Here is a 25,785-nt window from a genome sequence, read left to right as displayed (position 1 = left end):
TAAATACTTAACAAATGTGCAAGAATTGTTCCAATCGACATCCTTTCATATCCTATCAACTGGAATCTGATTGAGAAACTCCTTAGAATGACTGGAATTGCCGTCAGCTTGCCCCTTAGCTTTCTTTTCTGCAAGACGATAGCAATGCAGGATGCACTCAATCTTCTGCCATCTTCTGCTTGGTCACTGGTTTGTGGAAATGGCTGTCCCCAACATGATCACAGACCAACAAGAGCTGTTTCTGCACTGAGTGTAAATTTCAATTTGTAATTTAGCCCTTTACATGCTAATACACTTGCTTGTTATTGCCCGCTTTGTTTTCTCATTATAGGGAAAACAAGATTGTACACTGGTGCTACCATACAACCTAAACTGCATCACTTTCTTTTAAATCCTGCTTTTATTGATAACGACAGCTCATTTTCTTTCTGCAAATTCAGCGTTGGTTTCAACCATTAACTGCAGGTATCAAGATGCCAACTCCTGGGAAAGCTACAAAAGAAACAAAACGCTGGTTGCCCTGTTTAATTAATATTGTATGAGATATTGAATCATTTAATGTAAATGACTGCTGTAGAGGGACTGCAGACTTTATCCTAACTATTGCAACATGATATGTAACAAGATATCCAATGAGAGGAGCCAAGTATCTTTGGCAGGGGGAAAAAAGATTGGCATTATGGCTTGGGTCCTGGGGCTTCTATGTCACACTGGAGTCGGAGATTTTAGATGTTGCAACATGTGGGTTCCCAGACCTAGTCAGCTAGATTATATAGCAACTTGTTTTATATTACACTTTTAATGTAATCATCATCCCAAAATGCTTCACAAATAGGCATAATGAAAACAGATGCTGAGGCAAGAAAGTAGTACTTAGGAGGCTTGACTGAAACCTAGGTTAAAGAGATGGATTTTGACCCTGGTCCAGATGGATTGCATCTGTGCATATTAAAAGGAATTAGGGGAGATAGCAGAAGCACTGTTAAATATATATAACATTTAATTAGAAAAAGGAATAATGCCAGAAGACTGGCAGGCAGCTAATGTTATTCCTATATTTAAAAATCTAAATAGAACAAGTCCAGGAAACTGTATGGTAGGAAGTAGTGGTATGTAGTGGTAGGAAAGATAATGGAATCTTTACTCAAAGATGTAATAGAAAAACATTTAGAAACTCAAAATATAATAGAGTAATCAGCACAGATTTCAAAAGGGAATGTCATGTTTGACCAACCTTATTAAATTATTTGAAGAAGTAAAATAAAGAGTAGACAAGAGTAATGTAGCAGATGTAATATATTTGGATTTTCAAAAGGCTTTCAATAAAGGTATCGCATAGTAGACTCATGACTAAGGTCAGAGCATGTGGGGTCAGGTAGAAGAATGGATAGCAAGCTGGATAGACAGAAAACAAAAAGAGTAGGGGTTAAGGGCAGGTACTCAGACTGACAAAAGGTGGGAAGCAGTGTTCCACAGGGATCACTGTTGTTTGCAATATAAATTAATGATTTGGACTCAGGAATCGGAAGTACAATTTTTAAATTTGCGGATGACACCAAATTAGGGAGCGTGGTTAACACAAAGGAAGAATGCAACAATTACACGATGACATCGAAACTTAGAAATATAGAAAATAGGTGCAGGAGTAGGCCATTCGGCCCTTCAAGCCTGCACTACCATTCAATATGATCATGGCTGATCATGCAACTTCAGTAACCCATTCCTGCTTTCTCTCCATATCCCTTGATCCCTTTAGCCGTAAGAGCCACATCTAACTTCCTTTTGAATACATCAACTTTCTGTGGTAAAGAATTCCACAGGTTCACAATTCTCAGTGAAGAAGTTTCTCCTCATCTCGGTCCTAAATGGCTTACCCTTATCCTTAGACTGTGACCCCTGGTGCTGGACATCCCCAACATCGGGAACATTCTTCCTGCATCTAACCTGTCCCGTCCCGTCAGAATTTTATATGTTTCTATGAGATCCCCTCTCATTCTTTTAAATTTCAGTCAATCCAGTCTTTCTTCATAGGTCAGTCCTGCCATCCCAGGAATCTGCTGAACTTTCGCTGCACTCCCTCAATAGCAAGAATGTCCTTCCTCAGATTAGGAGACCAAAACTGTACACAATATTCAAGGTGTGGCCTCAAGGCCCTGTACAACTGCAGTAAGACCTCCCTGTTCCTATACTCAAATCCTCTCGCTATGAAGGCCAACATACCATTTGCCTTCTTCACCGCCTGCTGTACCTGCATGCCAACTTTCAATGAATAAACTTGCAGAAATGGGTGTGTAATTGGCAAATAAATTTCAATATAAATAAGTGTAAGGTGATGCATTTTGGTAGGAAGAATAAGGAGGCCACATACTGCTTGGATAATAAGTCTAAATGGTATAGAGGAGCAAAGGCATCTAGGGTACAGATACACACGTCACTAAAAGGAAGGACGCAGGTTAATGAGGCCATAAAAAAATAAACTAAGCACAGGGGTTAATTTCTAGAGGGTTAAAATTGAAAAGCAGGTAAGTCATGCTAAATTTGTATAGAAACTTGGTTAGACCACATTTGGAGTACTGTGCACAGTTCTGGTCTCCAGATTATAAAAAAAGATAGAGGCATCGGAGAAGGTTCCAAAAAAAAAACATTTACTGGAAAATACCAGATTGGAGAGGTTATAACTATCAGAAAAGAGAACAGTGACATGTAATGTTCCCCTTAATTTTTGGGGGGCGCACAATCCCTTTAACGGTCTGTACGGCACATTCAAAGTTTTGCAAATGCACAAAATTTTACATTGGAAAAGTTGGTTCCGGGCTGCGCGGGACCAGCAGACAGCACATGTGGCTGCGCAGATTAGCGGGAACGTTGCTAACTTGTGACCGGATAGAGGTCTTCAAGATAATGAAAGGGTTTGATAAGAGTATACATGGAGAAGTTGTTTCAACTTGTGAGGGAGACCAAAACTAGAGACCATCAATATAAGATACTCACTAATAAATCGATTGAGTAAATAAGTTTCTCTTGAATTACCTAAAGAGTGTTAAGAATGTGAAATGCAGAGTAGTTGAGACAAACAGCACAGATGCATTTAACAGGAACCAAGATAAGCACGAGGGAGAAAGGAATGGAAGGATATGTTGATAACGTTAGATGAAGAGGGATGGGTGGAAGCTCGTGTGGAGCATAAACTAGTTGGGTCAAATGTCCTGTTTCCATGCTGTAGACTCGATAAGGAGATTTTGAAAGTATGGAGAAAGCAGTAAAGAGATGGAGAAATTTAGGGAGGACATTCCAAAGAGCTGGGACTGAGGCAGCTGAAGACATTTGCCACCATTTCTGGGTAAAAGGAGGGGAATGGGGTGGGATTCACAGAAGGCTTGAGTAAGAGGAATAGAACATATAAACGGGTCCTTTTCAGAATGGCAGGCAGTGACTAGTGGGGTGCCACAAGGTTCAATGCTGGGACCCCTGCTATTTACAATATACATTAATGATTTAGACGAAGGAATTGAATGTAATATCTCCAAGTTTGCAGATGACACCAAGCTGGTTGGCATTGTGAGCTGTGAGGAGGATGCTAAAAGGCTGCAGGGTGACTTGGACAGGTTAGCTGAGTGGGTAAATCCATGGCAGATACAGTATAAATGTAGATAAATGTGAGGTTATCCACTTTGGTGGCAAAAACAGGAAGGCAGAATATTATCTGATTGGTGACAGATTAGGAAAAGGGGAGGTGCAACGAGACCTGGATGCCATGGTACATCAGTCATTGAAAGTTGGCATGCAGGTACAGCAGGCGGTGAAGGCGGCAAATGGCATGTTGGCCTTCATAGCGAAAGGATTTGAGTATAGGAGCAGGGAGGTCTTACTGCACTTGTACAGGGCCTTGGTGAGGCCACACCTTGAATATTGTGTACAGTTTTGGTCCCCTAATCTGAGGAAGGACATTCTTGCTATTGAGGGAGCACAGCGAAGATTCACCTGATTCCCGGGATGGCAGGACTGACATATGAAGAAAGACTGGATCGACTAGGCTTATATTCACTGAAATTTAGAAGAAAGAGAAGGGATCTCATAAAAACATATAAAATTCTGACAGGATTGGATAGGTTAGATGCAGGAAGAATGTTCCCGATGTTGGGGGAAGTCCAGAACCAGGGGTCACAGTCTAAGAATAAGGGGTAAGCCATTTAGGACCGAGATGAGGAGAAACTTCTTCACTCAGAAAATTGTGAACCTGTGGAATTCTCCACCGCAGAAAGTTGTTGAGGCCAGTGCCATAGATATATTCAAAAAGGAGTTAGATATAACCTTTACGGCTGAAGGGATCAAGGGGTATGGAGAGAAAGCAGGAATGGGGTACTGAAGTTGCATGATCAGCCATGATCATATTGAATGGTGGTGCAGGCTCGAATGGCCAAATGGCCTACTCCTGCACCTATTTTCTATGTTTCTATATCAGAAGGGATACAGGGCTGGAGGAGATTGCAGAGATAGGGTGGAGCAAGGCCATGGAGAGACAAATGCACAAAGACAAGAATGGTATTAAAAGGATTAGGGAACTGACAGCCAGTGTAGTGATAGGCGAGTGGGACTTAGGACAGGATGTGTGAGGCAGAGCTTTAGAGCTTATGGATGTCAACAAGAAGTCTGTTAAAGCAGTTGAGCAGGTGACAAAAAGGTTCAGGGCTGAGGGCTCAAGCTAAGGGCAGAAGCAGACAATATTGGATGTGAAAGTAAGCAAAATGATGAGGAAAACAACCATTACATGCTTATTAAAATGTGTGGAAATATAATTTTGCAGTTTTATTAGAACTTCATACAGGGGGTAAGGCATGTTTAATTTATTGTTTAAAGGGACTTAGAAAGTGAAAACAATCTTACTTTAGAAGCTAGCATTTCTAGCATCTAAACCATGTGCCCAGTAAACAAACCTTGCAACAGCAGATACTTACTTTGTGATACGCAGTAGTTGTATACTACCTGCACAGCCCAAAAAGAAGTTTACAGCAAACAAACTCCAGTTCTTCGGAATAATCACAAGCGAGTATCTGGACCAAATCAAACCTGTTACAAAATAAATTATTAGTTTCTAATACCCAGTATCATAATATGCAAAATCAACCACAGAAAGCATGGAATCAGAAAAGGTAATTGAGCCTATCATGGACTCTATCCCAGCTATTTAATGGCCTGGATTTGCGGTTAGTGGCAATGGGACGGCGCTCACTGCTGACCTCGAAAAAAGCAGCCCACAAAGATTAGCGGGCTCTAAAAAGTGTGGATTTCCTCTATTCCAAATTGACTTTGAATTTGGCGCCATCTGTGGTGTTCAGCATAAGTGTATGGTGCAGGCAGGCATTCAGGCAGCCAGCCAGATTGAAGAATTCTCAGACAGCAAAGCAGAAAGTAAAAAGTAGGGAACATTATAATTCACATTTTAATCAAAGCAAAATAAAGATTGGGACATAACCATAGTATTAAAGTAGAAGCTGAAATATCAAATTTTTAAAAAAAATTAAATTTTATTTTTAAAATCATGTAATTTTGAAATGTTCTTCTGAGGGAATGAGACTCCATATTTGTAAAATTAATTTTTCAGGGCCAGAGATGTTGTTCAACAGTAGTTATGACTTAGTACGCTGTTAAAAATTCACTTACACCTGATTAAACGAGCGGTAACATTTTCTTTGGTTTTTACAGCAAGAATAGTGCATAAAAAGTTGAAGTTCAAATCAATTCACTGATTCTGTGTTGATTACACCCGAGATGACTGCAACAGCGCACCCTAGGGTATCACGGACAGCAACTTCCAAATTTCCACGTTTAATTGTGCATTTGTGGCATCAGTTTTACACAGTAATGACAGCGAGTGCTGACAGTTTTGCAGTCACTACAACCACAGGTTCCAGGCCAATATTCTCTTGAACAAACATATTGTGTAAATACTTCCTGACAGCCAAAAAGGGAAAAAAGTAAAATCAAGATTCCACCACCGCCGCCCCCATCTTTCCGGTAATCAGCTCTAGCAAGCTGCCCACCAAAGACAAGTCTAAAAGTCCTAACTGCTTTGAGACAAAGAACACTGCTAGATCTCTCAGCCCCATTGCCCCTGCTCTTAAAATGGATGCATGTTCAAGTCTGCTAGAAAATAGAGGTTATGATCTGAAATTGTTGAACTCAATGTGGAGTCTGGAAGGCTGTAAAGTTCCTAATCGAAAGAGGTGCTGCTGTTTCTTGAGCTTATGTTGAGCATCATTGGAGCAGTGTAGAAGGCCGAGGAGCAGGAATGGAGCAGTGAATTAAAGTGACAGGTGACCGGAAGCTCAGGATCATGATTGCAGACTGAACGGATGTGTTCCACAAAGCGCCCATCCAATCTGTGTTTGGTCTCCCCAATGTAGAGAAGACTGCATCATGAGCAGCGAATACAATATACAAAATTGAAAAAGTACAAGTAAATTGCTGTTTCACCTGGAAGGAGTGTTTGGGGCCCTGGAGAGTGGGAAGGGAGGAGGTAAAAGAGCATCGCCGGCGCTTGCATGGGAAGGTGCCGTGGGAAGGGGAGGGGGTGATTGAGGAGCAATGTTCCCTTTAAGCTGCATGCCTCGCAGTGCTCCAAGGAACAAGGGAAATCCTATTGTGGTTTTGGGAAGGAGGGGAAGGGGTGAGCGCAGAAGTGCGGGAAATGGAAGAGAGATGGTCAAGGGCGCTGTCTACCACAGTAGAGGTGAATCCTCGGTTGACAAAGAGAAAATATCGGAAGCACTGGTACGGAAGGTAGCATCGTCAGAACAGATGCGATGGAGAAAGGAATCAAGCCCTCAAGCCCTCACAGGAGGCAGGGTGGGAGTAAGTGTAGTCAAGGTAGCTGTGGGAGTCAGTGGGCTTATGGTGGATATTAGTCAATAGCACATTAGTCAGCAGAGTAAAATACGTTAAAGCACCACAGCCTTATTAGACAAATGTTAGATCACCCACTTACAAGAGTTCTTTCTCTCAGCTGCACTGCTATGGAAGTATTTCCCGCACAATGGGCCCAAGTTTCGGGACGCGCCTAAAACGGCGCAGCCCGGACCTGGACGCCCATTTTTCGCGCCAGAAAGTGCGCCTAAAAAAAACTTCCAGATTCTCTGGCTCCCTGCAAGTCTTCTGCAGCCGGGCGCAGCGCAGCACGAGCTGTTGGGGGCAGAGCCAGGTCCCTGCGCTGAAAACAGTGCCGGGACCTCTGCACATGCGTGCTACAGTGGGTGCGCATGTGCAGTAGCTCCAGGCGCCCAAAACTGTGTGGGAGGGGCCCGAAGCACGCAGCCCCTAGCCCTGGCCGAATGGCCTCACTGGGGCTGCGTGAATAAGGCTCCTCCCACGCTCAGCTCCTGCTTCCTCTGGACCAGACCCGACCAGACTCGACCCTCGCTCCCACCCCTCGGTGACACTCTCTCTCTTTCCTCCCTCCCCCCCCGGACCTCCGCAACTCTCTTCTTCACCCCCCCCGGACCTCCGCGACTCTCTCCCTCACACCCCCCCCCCCCCCGACCTGTAAATCTAGCCCGAGGTCTTGGGCCCGGCCGTTCAGCCTCCTTCTCTCCCTCCCCCCACTCCTCTCTCCTTCCTTCCTTCTCTCCCTCTCTCCCTTCTCTCTTCCCTCCCTCCCTCCTCTCGCTATCAGAAACACAGACACTGACAGACAAGAGAGTGAGAGAGACACACACACAGACAGACAGACAGACAGAGAGACAGACAGACAGACAGAGAGACAGAGAGACAGAGAGACAGAGAGACAGAGAGACAGAGAGACAGAGAGACAGAGAGACAGAGAGACAGAGAGACAGAGAGACAGAGAGACAGAGAGACAGAGAGACACTGGGGGGACCGTACCAGCACACTGTTGGAGGACTCCCGGTGCTGCAGTCGGTAAGTAGAAAATGTTTTATTTATTGATTTTTTTGTTAATTACTTTTTATTAATTTTTTTTGATTGATTTATTGGTTGATTTATTGATGTATTTATCATTTATTATTGATGATGGCTCTTTATTTGTAAAACTGAAGTGTTTAATGTTTGTAAACTTCCCTTTACCGCCCCCCCTCCCATTCCTTACGCCTAATTTGTAACCTACGCCTGATTTTCTAAAGTGTAGACAAGGTTTTTTCGAACGTACAAAAATCTTCACTTACTCCATTCTAAGTTAGTTTGGAGCAAGTTTTCACTGCCGAAACTTTGAAAACAGGCGTAAGTGGCCGGACACGCCCCCTTTTGAAAAAAAAATTCTGTTCCAAAGTGAAACTGTTCTAACTGACTAGAACTGGAGCAAACTAAATGCCGAGAATTTGAATTTCTAAGATACTCCGTTCTACACCAGTTGCTCCAAAAAATCAGGAGCAACTGAGGCCGAAACTTAGGCCCTAAAGAGTCGGGGTGGGAGAAGAGTAGAAAGGGAGAAGGTTAGAGTTGGCCAAAGTAATTCTGTTCAGTATTGGCATCCCACTTGCAGGCTGGGATCAAAGTTAATAAAGTTTAAACTGGAATACATTACAAAAAAGAAAAAAAGAGACTTTACCTGTAGCACAAAGCACTCCTGACTGAGCTGGACTAAGTTTGTCTGCAGGCCTGGCCAGGTCAGCTATTCCTGCAGTGACTAAACTCTGTGGAGAAAGTGGGGAAAAAAGAACATGAAATAAACCACTTCAGTGACAATATACCACAAATGCATTAACCTCTCTCGTTTGGCATTTATTTTTTTCAATTAGGTTTTATAGCTTCAAAACCCAACATTTCTCAGCATTTTTTTATTGGTTAATACAGTAAGTAGCTGAGCCAGTCAGACCAGGATGGTCCTAAGTTCCATTCTTGGTCTGACCTGGGTTAACTGGTCTCAGCAGAGGCAACTTTAGGGGACTACAATTGGTCTCAGTGTCACAAGTTATGAAGAGCAAAATTGACAAACTTCATATTCCTACTCATCTGGGTTTATTGAGCATAGCACAATATAAAAACGAACTTATTGTTCTCTTAGAACATCACTTAAGGGTTGCAATTGCTCTGTAATGAACTTCCTGCAACTACACTGGGGTTCAATTTTGTTCCTCGTCCAAAATGAAAAGTTATCCTGATCAGTCATTGTTCATTCACACCACAACCAGCACACTTCAACCACAACATTATTACTGCATACTACAACTATTTTAAAATTAAATTATAAAGCTGAGTGCCCCCTTATTAAAGGGGCACCAGAACTGACAAATTAATAAAACATTGTGAACCTTAAACGGTCAAATTAAAATTGGGTTGTGATGCACTCCAGTCCCTCCGCCGCCCACCTCTCGCGGAAGACCGCGAGTGTACTAGTGGACACTGCGTGCTCCATTTCCAGGGACACCCTGGTGCAACAGCTCTACAACTCTTTCGTTGCAAAAACAACAATTAATCCAAGTGCCCCCTTATTAAAGGGGGGGGCACTCCAAACATTTTTCAAGTGCCCTTTTTTTGTTTTTTTTAAGGGCACCGAGAGGCAAATTATACAAGTGCCCCCCTGCTTCAGGGGAACTAAAAACCCGGCAATAAACCAATTGAACTTTAAAACATATAAAATCAAATTAAAATTTGGTTGCCGGGTGTGATGATGCACTCCAGTCCCTCCGGCGTCCACCTCTCACGGAAGGCCGCGTGCATACCGGTGGACACCGCGTGCTCCATCTCCAGGGACAACCTGGCCCGTATGTAGGCGCGGAAGAGAGGCATGCAGTCGGGCTGAACGACCCCCTCAACTGCCCGCTGCCTGGACCGGCTGATGGCACCCTTGGCCGTGCCCAGGAGCAGTCCTACGAGGAGGCCCTCGGACCTACCCGCTCCCCTCCGCACAGGGTGCCCAAAGATCAGGAGCATGGGACTGAATTGCAACCAGAAATTGAGGAGCAGCCCCTTTAAATAATGAAACATGGGCTGCAACCTCGCACATTCGATAAAAACATGGAACACGGACTCTTCCAGACCGCAGAAATTGTAGGCGGCCTGGGAGCCCGTGAACCGACTTAAAAATTTGTTGCACGGGACTGCTCCGTGCACCACCCTCCAGGCCAAGTCCCCGATAAATAGTGGGAGGATTCCCGCTTCGTGCACTCCATCGGGGACCCCTGCCTCCTCCAGACGGCAAGATGGTACGCCATGGCGTGTCCGGACAGCAGACGAGGATGGCAAGGTTGAGAGTGTGCAGGAGCAGCCCGTACAGGAAACCCCTCCGTGCAGAACTGAAAGGCACGGAGGGGATTTCTCCGAGGTGGCTCAAGTTGTGAGGCGCCGGCTCCTGAGGGAGGTTTCGGGGCTTGGCGCCAATGAGGAATTCCATCCGGATGGGGGTCAGTTTGGACGGGATCTCCCCACATGCTTGAGCCTCCTCGACACACCTAACGGAGTCAGGGCCCAGTGCTGTTTTTAGCGACTCGATAGCATCGGCCGCGCGGCGGACGTCGGCCCAGTTTAGGCGCCATGCCAGCACGTCTGGCGCCATCCAGCCCGCTCCTCCGCCAATCGAGCAGATCCCTGACCCTGGTCACTTCGCCAGCCACAGCCCTCTCGTCTGCCTGCCACCTAAAACCGCGGTCGTGGAGGTACGGATTCCTGAGCAGCGGCTCCTGCAGGACAGCCGCCACTCCAGCCGGTGGAGAGCTGCGCTTGGTGGAGACTTTGTTCCAGACCTTGATGAGTTCCTGGTAAAAGACAGGCAGCCCCTGCATGGCGGTCCTGACGCCCCCCAAGCTCACAAACAGGAGCTGCGTGTCGTAATTGAGGCTGTGCTGCTGGCGGAAGAAATACGTCGCCAGCGCACGCCACCTAGGAGGGGGCTCGATGTAAAGGTATCTCTGCAGGGTCTGAAGATGGAAAGTCGCTAGCTGGGTGCTGACGCATACCAACGACTGACCGCCCTCCCTAAGCGGGAGACTCAAGACTGCGGCAGAGACCCAGTGCTTCCTGTTGTTCCAGAAGAAGTCTACCAGCTTCTTCTGTATCTTGGCAACAAACGCAGGGGGAGGGGTCAAAGTGACCAGCCGGTACCACAGCATAGCGGCCACCAGCTGGTTTATGACTAGCGCTCGACCCCTGTAGGACAGCACTCGGAGCAATCCTGTCCAGCGCCCTAGGCGAGCGGCGACCTTGGCGTCCAGCTCTTGCCAGTTCGCCGGCCAGGCTTCCTCGTCGGGGCTAAGGTAGACTCCCAGATAGAGGAGATGGGTCGTGCTCCAGGCAAAAGACCCGAGCTCCTCCGGCAGGGAGTCTCCCCACCACTGACCCACCAGGAGTCCGGAACATTTCTCCCAGTTGATCCTGGTGGAGGATGCGGCCGAGTAAATCTCCTGGCACTCACGCATCCTCCGCATACTACAGTATCACTTTCTGTTTTCAGTTGTGCAATATTGGCTAGGTGGTGGCGTTTATATTTGGGGAGAGACGGTGCAAGGGGAAAGGGTAATGATTTCACTAGATGGTTTCCATGCAGCATTCTATTCTGTAGCTATTACTTATATGCAGATTGCAGAAGTATAGATTGAAGCAGACTGTTTTTCAGTAGTTGATGGGGTCTAGAATGAGGGGCCATAGATACAAGATTAACAGAGATCATGCTGGATAGTTCTTTGTTGGCAGGCGTGGACACAGTGGGCCGAAATTGCCTCCTTCCGTGCTGGAAATTTCTATGATCTATGATCTAGAACAGAGGGCAGGAGAGACCCCTTCACACAAAGTTTTGAGGCTCTGGAATTAACTTTCACGGTTAGTGGTTGAGGCAGAAACTAAGTCAATATTCAAGATTAGATTGGATTGGTGGATGAAAGAAAAGACGTTGAAGTGATATAGAAACAAATGTGATTACAACTACAGGTTGAACCTCTCTTATCCGGCACCATTCCCAGCCGCTGGGGGTGGCGCATGTGCAGATAAATTTTTTTCGTACTCACCAATATTCTCTGCTCTTCTGAAGACGGAGACTCCTTCCTCGGTCCAATTCTGAAGGCACTGATTGCCTATGTAGCCTTGAAGGTGTGAAGGTGGGTATTCCAAGTCGGTGGTGGGGGGGGGGGGGGTATGGAAAGAGGGGTTCAACCTGTATTACTAATAATTATATTTTGAATTAAATTATAAATAAAAGCGCGATAAAAGTTATTTAAAAAAAAATATATATGTTTAAAACCCCCCGGCTAGTTTTTTGCTTTGCCGAGCTTGGCCGCTATCTTTCTCCTCGAAGCCGGGAACTCCTGCAACCACAGAGCAGCCATACCTCCGCTTAGGCTGGGTGGGCTTGCTCTTAATGCGATCCCAGCTCAGCACATGGATAGCACGGAGTCCCATTGACCTGCCTCGCCGCGACCTGGGCTAACCGCTCCTCCCCTCCTCGCTGCCATCGGCGCTCCCTCCAGGGTCAGGCTGCGACCTGGGCTGGCCACTCCTCCCCTCCCCCATCGACGCTTCCTCTGGGGTCGGGCCGTGTCCTCCGTTCCCTCTGGGGTCGGGCCGGTGGGGGGCGTTGTCTTTGGGCTGGCCATGTCCTTGTCGCTTTGCCGAACAAAAAGAAAAGATCTCTTCATTACTTTCAATGAGTCTTGGAGATTTTTTTTTGGGGGGGGGGGGGGGGGGGGAGGCGGAGAGAAAGAGGGGTGCTGGGCTAGCAGTTGTAAAAGATGGTAGAACACTTGACCTCCCCTTGTCCGGCAAAATCCCTTACACAGCAGGTCCTGAGGGGGTCAGATAAGAGGTTCAACCTGCATTTGCCACTTCGGGTGGTCTTGGGACAGGGATTCCCAGGTGTCGGTGGGGATGTTACACTTTATCAAGGAGGCTTTGAGGGTGTTCTTGAAACGTTTCCTCTGTTCACCTGGGGATCGCCTGCCGTGTAGGAGTTCTGAGTAGAGTGCTTGCTTTGGGAGTCTTGTGTCAGGCATGTGAACAATGTGGCCCGCCCAATATGGTCAGTGCTTCGATGCTGGCCTAATCAAAAACATTGACGTTGGTGCATCTATTCCCCCAGGGGATTTGCAGGATCTTGCGGAGACATCGTTGGTGGTATTTCTCCAGTGATTTGAGGGGTCTCCTGTATATGGTCCACGTCTCAGCCATACAGGAGGGCGAGTATTACTACAGCCCTGTAGACCATAAGCTTGGTGCCAGATTTGAGGGCCAGATCTTCGAACACTCTTCCTCAGGCGACTGAAGGCTGTGCTGGCGCACTGGAGGTGGTGTTTGACCTCGTCGTCGATGTCTGCCCTTGCTGATACTAGGCTCCCAAGGTATGGAAAGTGGTCCACGTTGTCCAAGGCCCGCGTGGATTTTGATGACCGGGGGTCAGTGCTGTGTGGCGGGGTCAGGTTGGTGGAGGACCTTTGTCTTACAGATGTTTAGTGTAAGGCCCATGCTTTTATATGCCTTGGTGAAGGTGTTAACGATGGCTTGGAATTCAGCTTCTGAATGTGCACAGACTTCTGCGTATTGTAGTTAGACGACAGAGGATGGGACGGTCTTGGATCTAGCTGGAGGCGACGAAGGTTGAACAGGTCCTATAGTTTAGTTCCACTCCAGCGGGGAGCTTGTTGAGCGCGAGATGGAGCATTGCAGCGAATGCATGACCTCATCTCTCTCATCTGTAAGGAGTGCATGCCTGGAGATTTCAGAGATGCCGTAATCGTGACCATCTTTAAAAAAGGGGACAAGTCCAACTGCGGCAACTACAGAGGAATCTCCCTATTGTCGGGCACTGGGAAAGTCATCGCTAAAATCCTCCTCAACCGTCTTCTCTCGGTGGCTGAGGAGCTCCTCCCGGAGTCACAGTGCGGATTCCGTCCACTACGGGGTACAACGGACATGATCTTCACGGCATGACAACTGCAAGAGAAATGCAGGGAACAGCACCAACCCTTGTACATGGCCTTCTTTGATCTCAAAGACCTTTGACACTGTTAACCGCGAGGAACTATGGAGCGTCCTCCTGCGTTTCGGCTGCCTCCAAAAATTTGTCACCATCCTCCGCCTGCTCCATGACGACATCCTGACCAACAGATCCACCACAGACCCAATCCACGTCTGGACCGGGGTCAAGCAGGGCCGAGTCATCGCGCCAACCCTCTTCTCGATCTTCCTCGCTGCAATACCCCATCTCGCGCTCAGCAATAAAGACAGAACAGTTGTGACTTTAGGGTGTACACGCATGTTGTTCATCACATTTCACACCAAAGTCCTCTATGGGGCTGTTTATTCTAAAATAAATTCTATTTGAAAATATTTCAAGTAATCCCAAATGCTACCATATTGAACTATTACAGCACATCATAATATGGAGTATAGAGAAACTTGGGTCAAGCCAGGCACTAAAAACATTTGTTTGTACAAATGTACAATTAAATTTAAGTCCGGAGATTTAGGCTAAACAACTGTGGCATTATTATGGTAATTCATCTACACATTAGAAAGCAAACCCTCAGGTTGTAAATTAATGTTGAAGAGGAAATTCGAGATACTTCTAAATGTATAGCGGTTTCTAAGAATCAAAATGAACACCGACAGCATGCAATGACACTCTTACCCCAAAACAACCAAAACCAACGAGGGGAAAATCTCAGCAAAAAAAGCTCGATAGCAAAGCACAGAAAAAGATAAAATAATATTTCTAAATTTATGCTTCCAGCCCCTCTATCAGAAGGTCCCATGTGACCAACCATTTTCAGCATGCAAAGTTTGAACAGCCTGGGCAACAAACTCTTTCACCAGTCAGCATCAATTCCTTCTGTGATTAGCCAACAGACATGCATTCCTAACGTTAAACCGAAGTCCCACTTGCCCCCTTAGGTAGACATAAAAGATGTCATTACACTATTTGAAGAAGAGCAGGGGTGTACTGCTGATGTCCTGGCCAACATTTATTCCTCAACCAGCATAATTAAAACAGTTTAATTGGCCATTCAGAAGAACCACCAAAATGATGCAATAGCCTTAAAAGGATTAAATGATGATGACAGGTTGCATAAACGGCTGGTATTCCTTTAAGTTTAGATGGTTGAAGTCTAATCTAATTGAGGTGTTTAAAACAATCAAGGGATTTGATAGGGTAGATACAGAGAGGCCACATTTCCAGTGTGCCGATTTTTGTGCAATTGTAGAGGTACATCCGATTTTTTAGTGGCCTACTGCACCAAAAAGAAGTTGGAAGTTTCACTGCAATAAATTTTTGAATTTGGTGCGGCGCAGATTGTCCTGAATCTCTGTGGGTGGAGCTTAAGTTTTTGCACTAAAAACTGAGGTTGCCAGGGTAACAAGGGACACACTGAAGGGCTGAGGCTGGAAAGTGAAACATATGCCACTCCTACCACGGGCCAAAAGGCCCCCCGCCCCCGTTCCTATCCCGGGCGGAATGGCCCCCGTCCCCAGTGCTATCCCGGGCCAAAAGGCCCCCCGCCCCCAGTGCCGCTCCTATCCCGGGCTGAAAGCCCGCCCTCGGTGCCGTGACTTCTTCCCACCCTCCAAAGCCTAACTCTGCTCCGCTAAAACAATGTTGTCTTTTCTGCACCGCTTTTCTCAAGTTCCGGTAAGGTTTTTCAGAACGGTGCACTGCGCCGTTTTTGAAAAAAATCCTACTTGGACAAACTCACTTAAATGGGCAGAAATGGCACCCCCGGTGACATCAAAAAGTCAGGAACTTTAAAAAAAAATCGGCCGCAAGTAATTTGCGATGGAGCAGAAACTTTGGCGAAACTTGCAGATTTTAGTCTGCTCCAAAAAAAACAGCAGACACCAAAAATACGGTGCAGAATGGTGGTGAAAATTCAGCCCAGAGAAACTATTTCTCTGGTGGGAGAATCCAAAACAAAAAAGGCGAGATCATAAAATTAGAGTTCGTCTATTTAGGGGTGAAATCAGGAGGCACTTTCTTTGCACAAGGGCTAGTGGAAATCAGGGAGCTCTCTCCATCAAAAGGCTGTGAATGTGGGGTCAATTGAAACTTTCAAGACTGAAATCGATAGATTTTTGTTAGGCAAGGGCATTAAGAGATATAGAACAAAGGCAGGTAAATGGAGTGGAGGTACATATCAGCCATGATTTAATAGAATGGTGGAACTGGCTCGAGTGGGAGAATGGCCTACTCCTGTTCCTATGTTTCAGTCACCCAGAGTCTGAGGACTGCATATTGCCAAAAAGTCAAACGTTTCTCAAAATTTAGAATTTAATTAAATAACATTTTCAATTTCCTGACACACCACTTAAAATATGCATGCACAGAAGTGATTCCATACATATAAAAAAAATTGGAAAAATAATTGTGTGGAGGTTGTGGAGAATAACTGTGGCCCAGACTTGCAACACTGTAATGGCACATTTATATCATGGCATAAATGTCTCAGGAAGTTATGTTGGAATTGACTTACATCATTACTTACTCCACACCATCATTTTCTGGGATTTTTGCATCACTCCTCTGTACTCCCGTCAAAGGAATATTCAAGGTAATGATCATAGCTCTGTCTATTAAAACCAATGGCCATTACAATTTCCTGAATGGATGCTCATTTTCTCACCACTGCCACTTACATTGGAAAATAATGGTGCTGATGGCCTGACAGTGGCATGATTTATTGCTCCAAGATTGTTATAGAAAACAGAGATCCAAAGATCAAATACAAACGAAGAATCTCACCTGAACTCCCAGAAGAATTGCAGTTTGAACAATTAACATTGACAGCACAGTAACTTAAAAACCTAGTCCAAGCATAACATTTCCTGGCAAACAAATGGTATCTTTATTAGGATTCATTTGTAGTGTATAATGGATAGTGTAGCCTGCCTATGCAGCAATTAGACATTCACACAAATGCTCATGTATATTGTGAATATATTAATGGTGCCCGCTCCTTTTGAAATGTTCAGACTGCTAATTGTCAATTATCCTTAAAACACAATAAATTTCTTAATTAGTTGATAACTATGTTTTAATACACAATCTAAAATCCATAGTACGTGCAGTACGATCCCCTTCTAGGAATTGACAACATGATCTTATCAAGCACATGAAGATCAGCCTGGTCATATGCCTTCCCTCTCTTTTGAAATCCGTGTAATTCCATGTGATATGGAGAGAACTCAATTGTAGGAGTAAAGCATTCAAATATTTTGATTGGTAGCTAATAGAGCACAGATCAGTGACCAATCAGATTATATGAGTGGACCTGGTACGGGACAGAAATTTCATGTGTTTCATTGTAAAATTGTATTTCCATCCAACTCTGTAGTTTGACCCACAAATCCATTGTTAGGTCTCTTAATTGACACCGATCATTCATTCTATGCTGACTCTGATGTTCATATAGCCACTATGAAACCCTGCTTTCTACACCTTTCTAGCTTTGAAATCCTTCCAATAACTTATCCTAAATCAGATAGAACTTTTTACATAACTGCATGTCACGAATGTAAGCTTCTAGTTCATGGGAAGTAAAATGAGAGAATTATTTGGCATTGTAATTGTTCTCATTATAATAAGGATTAAGGTAATTGAATGTCTTTGTCTATCTAATGAGGCCTTAATATCATTACAATTAATGCAAGTGTCCTGCAATTAGTTTCGGTAATAGACGGAATCCCCTTGCAAACACCAACTGAATTTAATTAGCACAGCTTTAAAAAAAACAGGCCACTTGTTTTATGCAAGTGTTAAATGTAGAAAAGATACAAACACTGCTAACAAATACTATTATTCACCATACACAATATTTGTATTAGTTATAAATAATTATATTGCCATTACCATTTAAAAAAAAATATGTGGTGTGGACATTGATTATATACACAGACAAATAAAACACAGGTTTATTCTGGTTATAGATGTGCTCAGAAAGTCAATATCCATTTTATACCAGACAGCAAGTATGTCTTTACTGCTGGTCAGGTTTGTGGTCATTCAGCACCTCTTCACAAATGACATAGAAATTGCTGAATTTGTCACCTATACAATTCTGATCAACTGTTGCTTTATCCTGAAAAGTGAATAAATTAATAATTTTTTTAAAAAATCTGTTCAAATTAAGTAATCAATGGCCTGGAATTTGCGGTCAGCGGTGAAGCAAAGGCGTTTGCTGGCTCCGAAGTAAGCTTCGCACAAAGGTCTCTCAACCTTGGTGAGGAGAGGTTCAGGTTTTCCAACGTTCAATTCAAAATCAACAGAGTATAGCGGGGATTCCGTTGTGCGAGCTGCTGTAACGTCAACAAGCTGTCTAAGCAGCCAATCAAAATGCATATTTCTCAGACAGCAAACAAGGAAGTGGATAAGCTCTTAAAATTCTAACTTGAAAAAAATGTTAACAGCAACAAAGATTTGGGCTCTCACATGGGGAAAAGGCAAACCTGAAATAAGGAAGAACAAACTTAAAAAAAAACTTTTTTTTAAAAGATTAAATGTAAGTGTTAAATTTATCCATTTTAATAAATTGACACTGCACACACTCAAAATTTGTTTTTCAGGACCATAACCATTATTTAGCAGTCAATACGCTGTTAAACCCCCAGTTACACCCAATCCCTTTGGGTCCAACTTTTAATGAGTTACAGGTGCAGCGTCAAAAATCCGGAGTTCCGGAATCCGGACAATCGGTGGCAGGGTCGTCCGGAATCCGTAAAATGTTCCAGAATCCGGACCCTCCGAGGCTGCCAAGCTCGGGGCCCCACCGCTGCCCAACCTTGGACCTCGACTCACCACCACTCATCTCGCCCGTCGCCGCTGCCCTTACTTCAGGGCCTCCTAACTAGGGGACATAGTCTCAGAATAAGGGGCCGCCCATTTAAAACAGAGATGAGGAGGAATTTCTTCTCAGAGGGTTGTAAATCTATGGAATTCTCTGCCCCAGAGAGCTGTGGAGGCTGGGTCATTGAATATATTTAAGGCGGAGATAGACAGATTTTTGGGAGATAAGGGAATAAAGGGTTATGGGGAGCGGGCAGGGAAGTGGAGCTGAGCCCATGATCAGATCAGCCATGATCTTATTAAATGGCGGAGCAGGCTCGAGGGGCCAGGTGGCCTACTCCTGCTCCTATTTCTTATGTTCCTCGGCGGGGCCTTCTCTCCTCGGCAGGGCTCGCTCTCTTCCGAGGGGTCCCCTCCCCATGTCTTTCTGACGTTCCGAAATCCGGAAATATCCGAACCTAGGCTCGGGTGTTTCCGGATTTGTGACGTCAGAAAGACGATCGAAAGTCTGGAAGCCGGAACGGCCTCAGTCCCAAGGGTTCCGTAGTCGCGACTCTGCACCTGTATTTAACAACCTAATTATTGCGGAAGAGCCGAAGTTTGTCAGTTTCGCCGAATTGAGTGATTACACTGATTGCTGCCTCTGTTGGGGGCGAGTGCACAGCGCAGCCTATATCGGAGCAGCAAATGACAGACCGCAACTTCAGGATTTCCGCATACGCCTGTGCCAAATCCTGAAGTTGCAGTCAGTTTCAAAGACGGAATGATGGCAAATGCCGTTAGTTTGCCGTCATCTGGAGTGCAAATTCCGGACTGATGTATTTTCTTCAATTTTCCGTCACAATTTTAACAGTATTCCCCCTTTCTATATAACTGTATATAATTATTTGTTTTACAGAAACAGAACATTTGAAACTTAAAAAAAATCTGGAAAAGCCAATTATCTCAAATTGGCAAATCTTCAGTAGAAACATTGTCATCGAATTAAAGTGTAGTTAAATTTCAGCACCACAAAAGAGAAATCTGACCGATAGCAGTGGGATCAGTACACTGGCTTTCAGCTTCTAATTTGTTGCTATGCTCACTGCGGCATATCAATACCAGGAAATTTTGAAGTAGGTTTGCAAAGGTATGGTCAGTGTGCAAATCAGAAAAATTTACTGATCTAGCCATTGCCTGAAATTCTGGCCCAGTATATCATAGCAGTTGTATATTGTAGATGTGTATTGTTGAAAACTCCTTTCAGGATCAGTCATACGACCTGATCCACATTGTGCTGATTTGCTAAACCTGTGAGATTGTTGTAACAGGACATACTCACCCATTTCATAATTGGTGCCCAGAAAAACACTGTGCGAGGACCTAGAAACAAGATAGAGGTAATTAAACCTTTACATTTTCAGAATGCAAATTCTTTACTTGTTTGAATAAAGGCCAATTATATAGAGCACAATTATATAGGAGTGAAGTTAAGTTAAATTAAGTAACAGTGAAGCAAAGGGTTTTAAAAGCTTGTGTATTGTAGAAGGCTGAAAAGACTCAAGGATGCAAGGAGCTGCTATGGATGAATTAAATTAGAAAATGGTGCAGAGTCCCAACTTCACTACAGCAAGGATCCAAGGAGGAGATCATTTTTAGGAAACATATTGGGAGTTTAAGAGGAATTAAACAGGAAAGGTCCGATGAAAACAAGGTAAATATTCAGAAAATTTCTCGTGATTATGTTTTTCAGGCATCCATTTATTTCAATAGATGTAACTATTGTATCAAGACATTCTTCATTTGGAGTAATTAAATGATGGGTAACTGCAATGTATACCAATTCCAGTAAACAACCTTAAAAATGTTACTATTGTCAGGGCCCTGAAAGAGAAAAGCCAGTATTCTTAAAATAATGTACCTTTAATCCCCTTATTCTTGATCATAATGAAACATACTTGTACCAGATTTAATAAAAAAAACTTGCTTCTACTCTTCTGCTAGGCAAGTCAAGAGAGTGGAATCATCAGTTGAAATTTAAAATACAGTAGCTATAGTGATTCTGCCAGCCTGCTTTTTACAGCACCAGCAGAGTGTATGCTCAAAAAACAAACCCAAAGAAAAAGGTCTGCTCACAGTCACTTTTTTGAGTCAGTGGATATTTTAAGTGTGAACAACTTTAGGTAAATATGTTTCCTGTAAAGTGTAGTTGATCCAGTAACCTATTATTTCAGCAGAAACTTCTGTATATAAACTGGTAACAGCCGCACCAATCTGGTGCTAAAAATGTAGGCCAACTGCAAAGCATTTCTTGTGAAAGTTAAAAAAAAATAGGATATTACTATTAAAAGGTTTTAATTCAAGGATAGTTTAAAAAAAATTAGGATTTACATTTTTCCATTTAAAATAAAGCTTTGTGGTACCAGTTACAGAAACCTAATTGTGCAATAGTTGCCAAAGCGATCAGAAGAATTGCCAAGGGCATTCAGAACAAAAATCCCACAATATCCTGCCGTAGTTATGTAATTGCTGCAGAGTATATTGCTATAACATCACCCATTGTAAAGCCAGCTGTAAATTCATTGTTAAATTAAATAAGCCAAATAAAATGCAAATCAGTTTAACGATTTGATTCTGTTTTGTAACAGATTAGAAATAATTATTTCACAAATTGTTTCCCCAGGTTTTTTTTTTAAATAAAAGGGACACTCAACAAGAAGCAAACAAAACTATGAAGATCGCACCACAGCTTAATTTTAATGGAACAAAAATATTTTTAAGTAGATAAAACAAAACTTTAAAAAAAACCATAGCAATGAAGAGAGTGTTTGGTAAATTTTGGTTGAGACAAGCTTTTCTCAGAACGAGGTCAAGTCTAAATTGCGTGTGCTAATAAGACACAACTCTAAACACCATTACACAATGATTAGTTCTTTTTAAATCATGCTTGAATGTTTATGTATTTAAGGCTTTTCTTCCAAAACATTAAGACTAACACATTGATCTCCCTTCGTCCTTCTGTTTCTCAGTAATGAATTCTAGTGCTAACCCACAAATTATCAGATTTATAGAAATCAATGTAATATTCACTACAATATATTACAGGATAATTAACCAAGCTCCCTCCGTGGATCAGCAAAACTACCCAATGAGTAGTTAGCCACTTGAAGCAGAAGATTGCTGGTTTAATGCCCGGTCTCCACTGAATTAGCTGGGGTAGCAATAGAGGGCGCCACAATTGGTCTCACTGCCCTGGAATAGGTGGGATAAAATTGATGTCTGCTCCCAATTATTTTGCAGTGACCTTGGATCCAATGACATGCATGATTGTTTTCTTTTATTAATTCACAGGATGTGGAAGTCGCTATCAAGGCCAGCATTTATTGCCCATCTATAATTGCCCTAGAGAAGGTGGTGTTGAACCGCTCCAGTCAGTGAGGTGAAGGTACGCTCACAGTGCTGTTAGGGAAGGAGTTCCAGGATTTTGACCCAGCGACAATGAAGGAACAGCGATATAATTCCAAATCAGGAACTGGGAGGTGGTGTTCCCATACTCCTGCTGCCCTTGTCCTAGGTGGTAAAGGTCCCGGGTTTGGGAGGTGCTGCTGAAGAAGCCTTGGCGAGTTGCTGCAGTGCATCTTGTAGATAGTACATTCTGCAGATCGAGTGCGCTGGTGATGGAAGAAGTGAATGTTTAAGGGGGTGGATAGGCTACCAATCAAGCAGGCTGCTTTATCCTGGATGGCGTTGAGCTTCTGGAGTATTGTTGGAACTGTGCTCATCCAAGGAAGTGGAGAGTATTCCATCACACTCCTGATTTCTGCCTTGTTGATGGTGGAAAGGCTTTGGGGAATCAGGAGGCGAGACACTTGCCGCAGAATACACAGCCTCTGACCTGCTCTTGTAGCCACAGTATTTATGTGGCTGATCCAGTTAAGTTTCTGGTCAATGGTAACCCCAAGGATGTTGATGGTAATGCCATTGAATGCCATGGGGAGGTGGTTAGACTTTCTCTTGTTGGAGATGGCCACAGCCTGGCATTTGTGTGGTGTGAATGTTACTTATCAGCCGAAGCCTGAATGTCGTTCAGGTTTTGCAGCATGCGGAAATGGACTGCTTATTATCTGAGGAGTTGCGAATGGAACTGAACACTGTCCAATCATCAGCAAACATCCCCACTTCTGACCTTATGATGAAGGGAAGGTCATTGATGAAGCAGCTGAAGATGTTTGGACACTGCCCTGAGGAACACCTGCAGCGATGTCCTGGGGCTAAGGTGATTGGCTTCCAACTATCTTCTTTGGTGCTAGTATGACTCTAGTCAGTGTAGAGTATAGCCCCGAATTCCCACTGACTTCAATTTTACTAGGATTCCTTGATGCCACACTCGCTCAAATGCTGCCTTGATGTCAAAGACAGTCAATCTCACCTCCTCTCTGGAATTCAGCTCTTTTGTCCATGTTTGGACCAAGGCTGTAATTAGGTCTGGAGCCGAGTGGTCCTGGCAGAATCCAAACAGAGCATCAGTGAGCAGCCATGATCTTATTGAATGGCGGAGCAGGCTCGAGGGGCGAGATGGCCTACTCCTGTTCCTAATTCTTATGTTATCAGTGAGTAAGTGCAGGTTGACAATACTGTCGATGACACCTTCCATCACTTTGCTGATTGAGAGTAGACTGATAGGGATGTAATTGGCCAGATTGAATTTGTCCTGCTTTTTGTGGACAGGACATACCTGGGCAATTTTCAGCTGAGGGAATGCAGTAAGTGGTAATCAGCAGGAGTTTTCCTTGTCCATGTTTGACCTGAGACTTCATGGAGTGCAGAGTCAATGTTGAGAACTCCCAGGGCCACGATTCATGACTGTATACCACTGTGCCAACACCTCTGGTTGGTTTGTCTTGCCAGTAGGACAGGATATACTCAGAGATGATTATGGAGGAGTCTGGGATGTTGGCTGAAAGGTATAATTCTGTGAGTATGATTATGTCAGATTATTGCTTGACTAGTCTGCTCTCCCAATTTTGGCATCAATCCCCAGATGTTAGTGAGGAGGATTTTGCAGGGTCGACTGAGTTTATCGTGTCCGAATCTGGTGCCTATGTCGATGCCGGGTGATTCATCTGGTTTTATTCATATTTCCCTACCCTTCAGCCAATGATTAAATTTAAACCGATATTTATCTGCCCAATTTACTAATTGTCTGTGTCCTCTGAAGTTGCTTACAGTATTATTCATGGTTACCCAGGCTCCATATTTTTCTGCCATCTGCAAATTGTGCTCCCTATACCAGAGTCCAAATCATTTACATCTATTTAAAGCAATGATTCCAATATCAACCCGGGGAATTCAACTGTTTAGATCCTTCTAATCCAAAAGAAATCCACATGCAGGCTCACATGAAGAATGGCACGTGAGTCAGGCACTTAAGAACACGGAGTTACTGCCTTAAGGCGAGGGATGGGGTAAATTGGCAAGCAAAAAAAATAAGTACATCCAATTGAAAGATTAATTATTCATTGCAGCATGATTGATATGTTACATAAACTCAAAAAATAGCATCAGAAAAGCTTCAAAAGATACCTGGATGACCTGGAGCAATGGGCAAGCCAATGATGATTTGTGATAAACCCTGTAAAATCACTATGTGCTATTCTCCAAAAGAAACAAGCACAAGGAACAGGATACAAGGATTGATTGAGCTGCTGTCAAAATCAGCAGAGAGCAGAAGTCCCTGGGCAAACGTTTCAGAGGAATATGGCTTGAACATCGATAACATAACTGCCAGGGTTTCAGCCACACTGGGTCAATTACGAGCCCTCTGAGGAAAGAAGCATAAAAGCAACCCCATAATTTTCCTCAGACTGTACAAAGCTTACATCTATTCAATCCCAGAATGCAGGTAGAAAGTGCACTGCAAGCCAACCACAAATTAAAAGGCTACAAACAATTCAGAACTGAGCAATAAAGGCAGCATATTCCATATCATGCTTCATCTACTCAACCTGCAAACATCTGTGGAATCCAAACCATGCAATTGGGGGTCGCAGAGAAGAGCAGAAAGTAAGAGAAAAAAAGAGGAAGTGGGGGAAAGAGAGAGAGAGAGAAAAAAAAAAAGAGAGACAGACATAAGATGGGGGAAGAGAGAGGGTGGAAATGTTGCCTCAGTGGGCGATGGTCAATGGACGTTTTGGATGATTTTGCTCTGGGATAATTAGAGTTCCTTTTAAAATTCAGCTGTTTAGAGGGGGAGGCTGGTGGGTTCTGTTATTCCATATTGCAGTATTTTTTGCTGAAACACAACCAAGTTTGCAAATAAAAACAGGATCAGAAGTGATTCTAATATGGTTTCCTGATGTTGTCTCCCAGCCTTGCTCCTATACAAACCATCCAATTCATACTGAAGTACTTTACAAATGCACATTTGGCACTTTACTTTATTTACCACTAAACTATGGTTGGGGTAAATCTATATAGGCCAGCTGTAGCAAGATCACTTTACTGGCTAGTGGGTCAGGGCACTTCAGCACCTAAACACCCAAGTGGGCATGCAAGTTAATCATCTGTTTACAATGGAGCCTTCGGCATCACTGCCATATGTAAACCACTTAAGTGATGTTACCATCTCCTGGGAGAAGCAAAAAAAAACCCACAATTAAGTGTATTATTCATTTTTGTAAATCATCTCTGGAAATTTGCTTTAACATTATGAATTAAATGAACCTACATAGGCAATGAGCCATATTGTCTTCAACCTTAGCAATGACCTGTATTTCTAAAAATAAATTTGAAGGACAAAGCTAAACCATCAGTATTTTGAAAAGAAGCGAGTTGATTATCCACACAAACGTGACAGATTCCATAATTCACCAATCCGTGAAGTGGGAGTTTTCTTAGCTCCACCCTATCTGAATCAGACGAGTACATTTAATAGCCATTCATTTAAAAGTTATGAATTGATTCATTTTGTTAAACCAGTGAAACGTCAATGATCACTTTACAACTGATAAGTAATTCACTGGAAAGATGAAAATTAAAAAGTCTTTGAGGAGGCGATCTTCTCTCCCACAACCACCGTCGTCTTTATTTTGTAC

The 25,785-nt window shown here is 43.8% G+C and overlaps 1 protein-coding gene across 1 annotated transcript in view; it reads right to left on the bottom strand.

Moving 5' to 3' along the window:
• Positions 1-25,785, bottom strand: part of mpc2b (mitochondrial pyruvate carrier 2b) — a 29,837-nt gene that overhangs the window by 3,483 nt on the left and 569 nt on the right. The window contains exons 2-4 of the mRNA XM_070893465.1: positions 20,034-20,074; positions 8,561-8,645; positions 4,956-5,067 (exon numbers count right to left, since the gene is read on the bottom strand). Of these exons, the coding sequence (XP_070749566.1) occupies positions 4,956-5,067; positions 8,561-8,645; positions 20,034-20,074 (238 nt within the window). The remainder of the gene's footprint in view (positions 1-4,955; positions 5,068-8,560; positions 8,646-20,033; positions 20,075-25,785) is intronic.

This window comes from Pristiophorus japonicus, chromosome 11 (assembly GCF_044704955.1).
Source record: "Pristiophorus japonicus isolate sPriJap1 chromosome 11, sPriJap1.hap1, whole genome shotgun sequence".
Classification (NCBI taxonomy): Eukaryota; Metazoa; Chordata; class Chondrichthyes; family Pristiophoridae; genus Pristiophorus; species Pristiophorus japonicus.
This window is presented reverse-complemented; position numbering and strand designations above follow the sequence as displayed.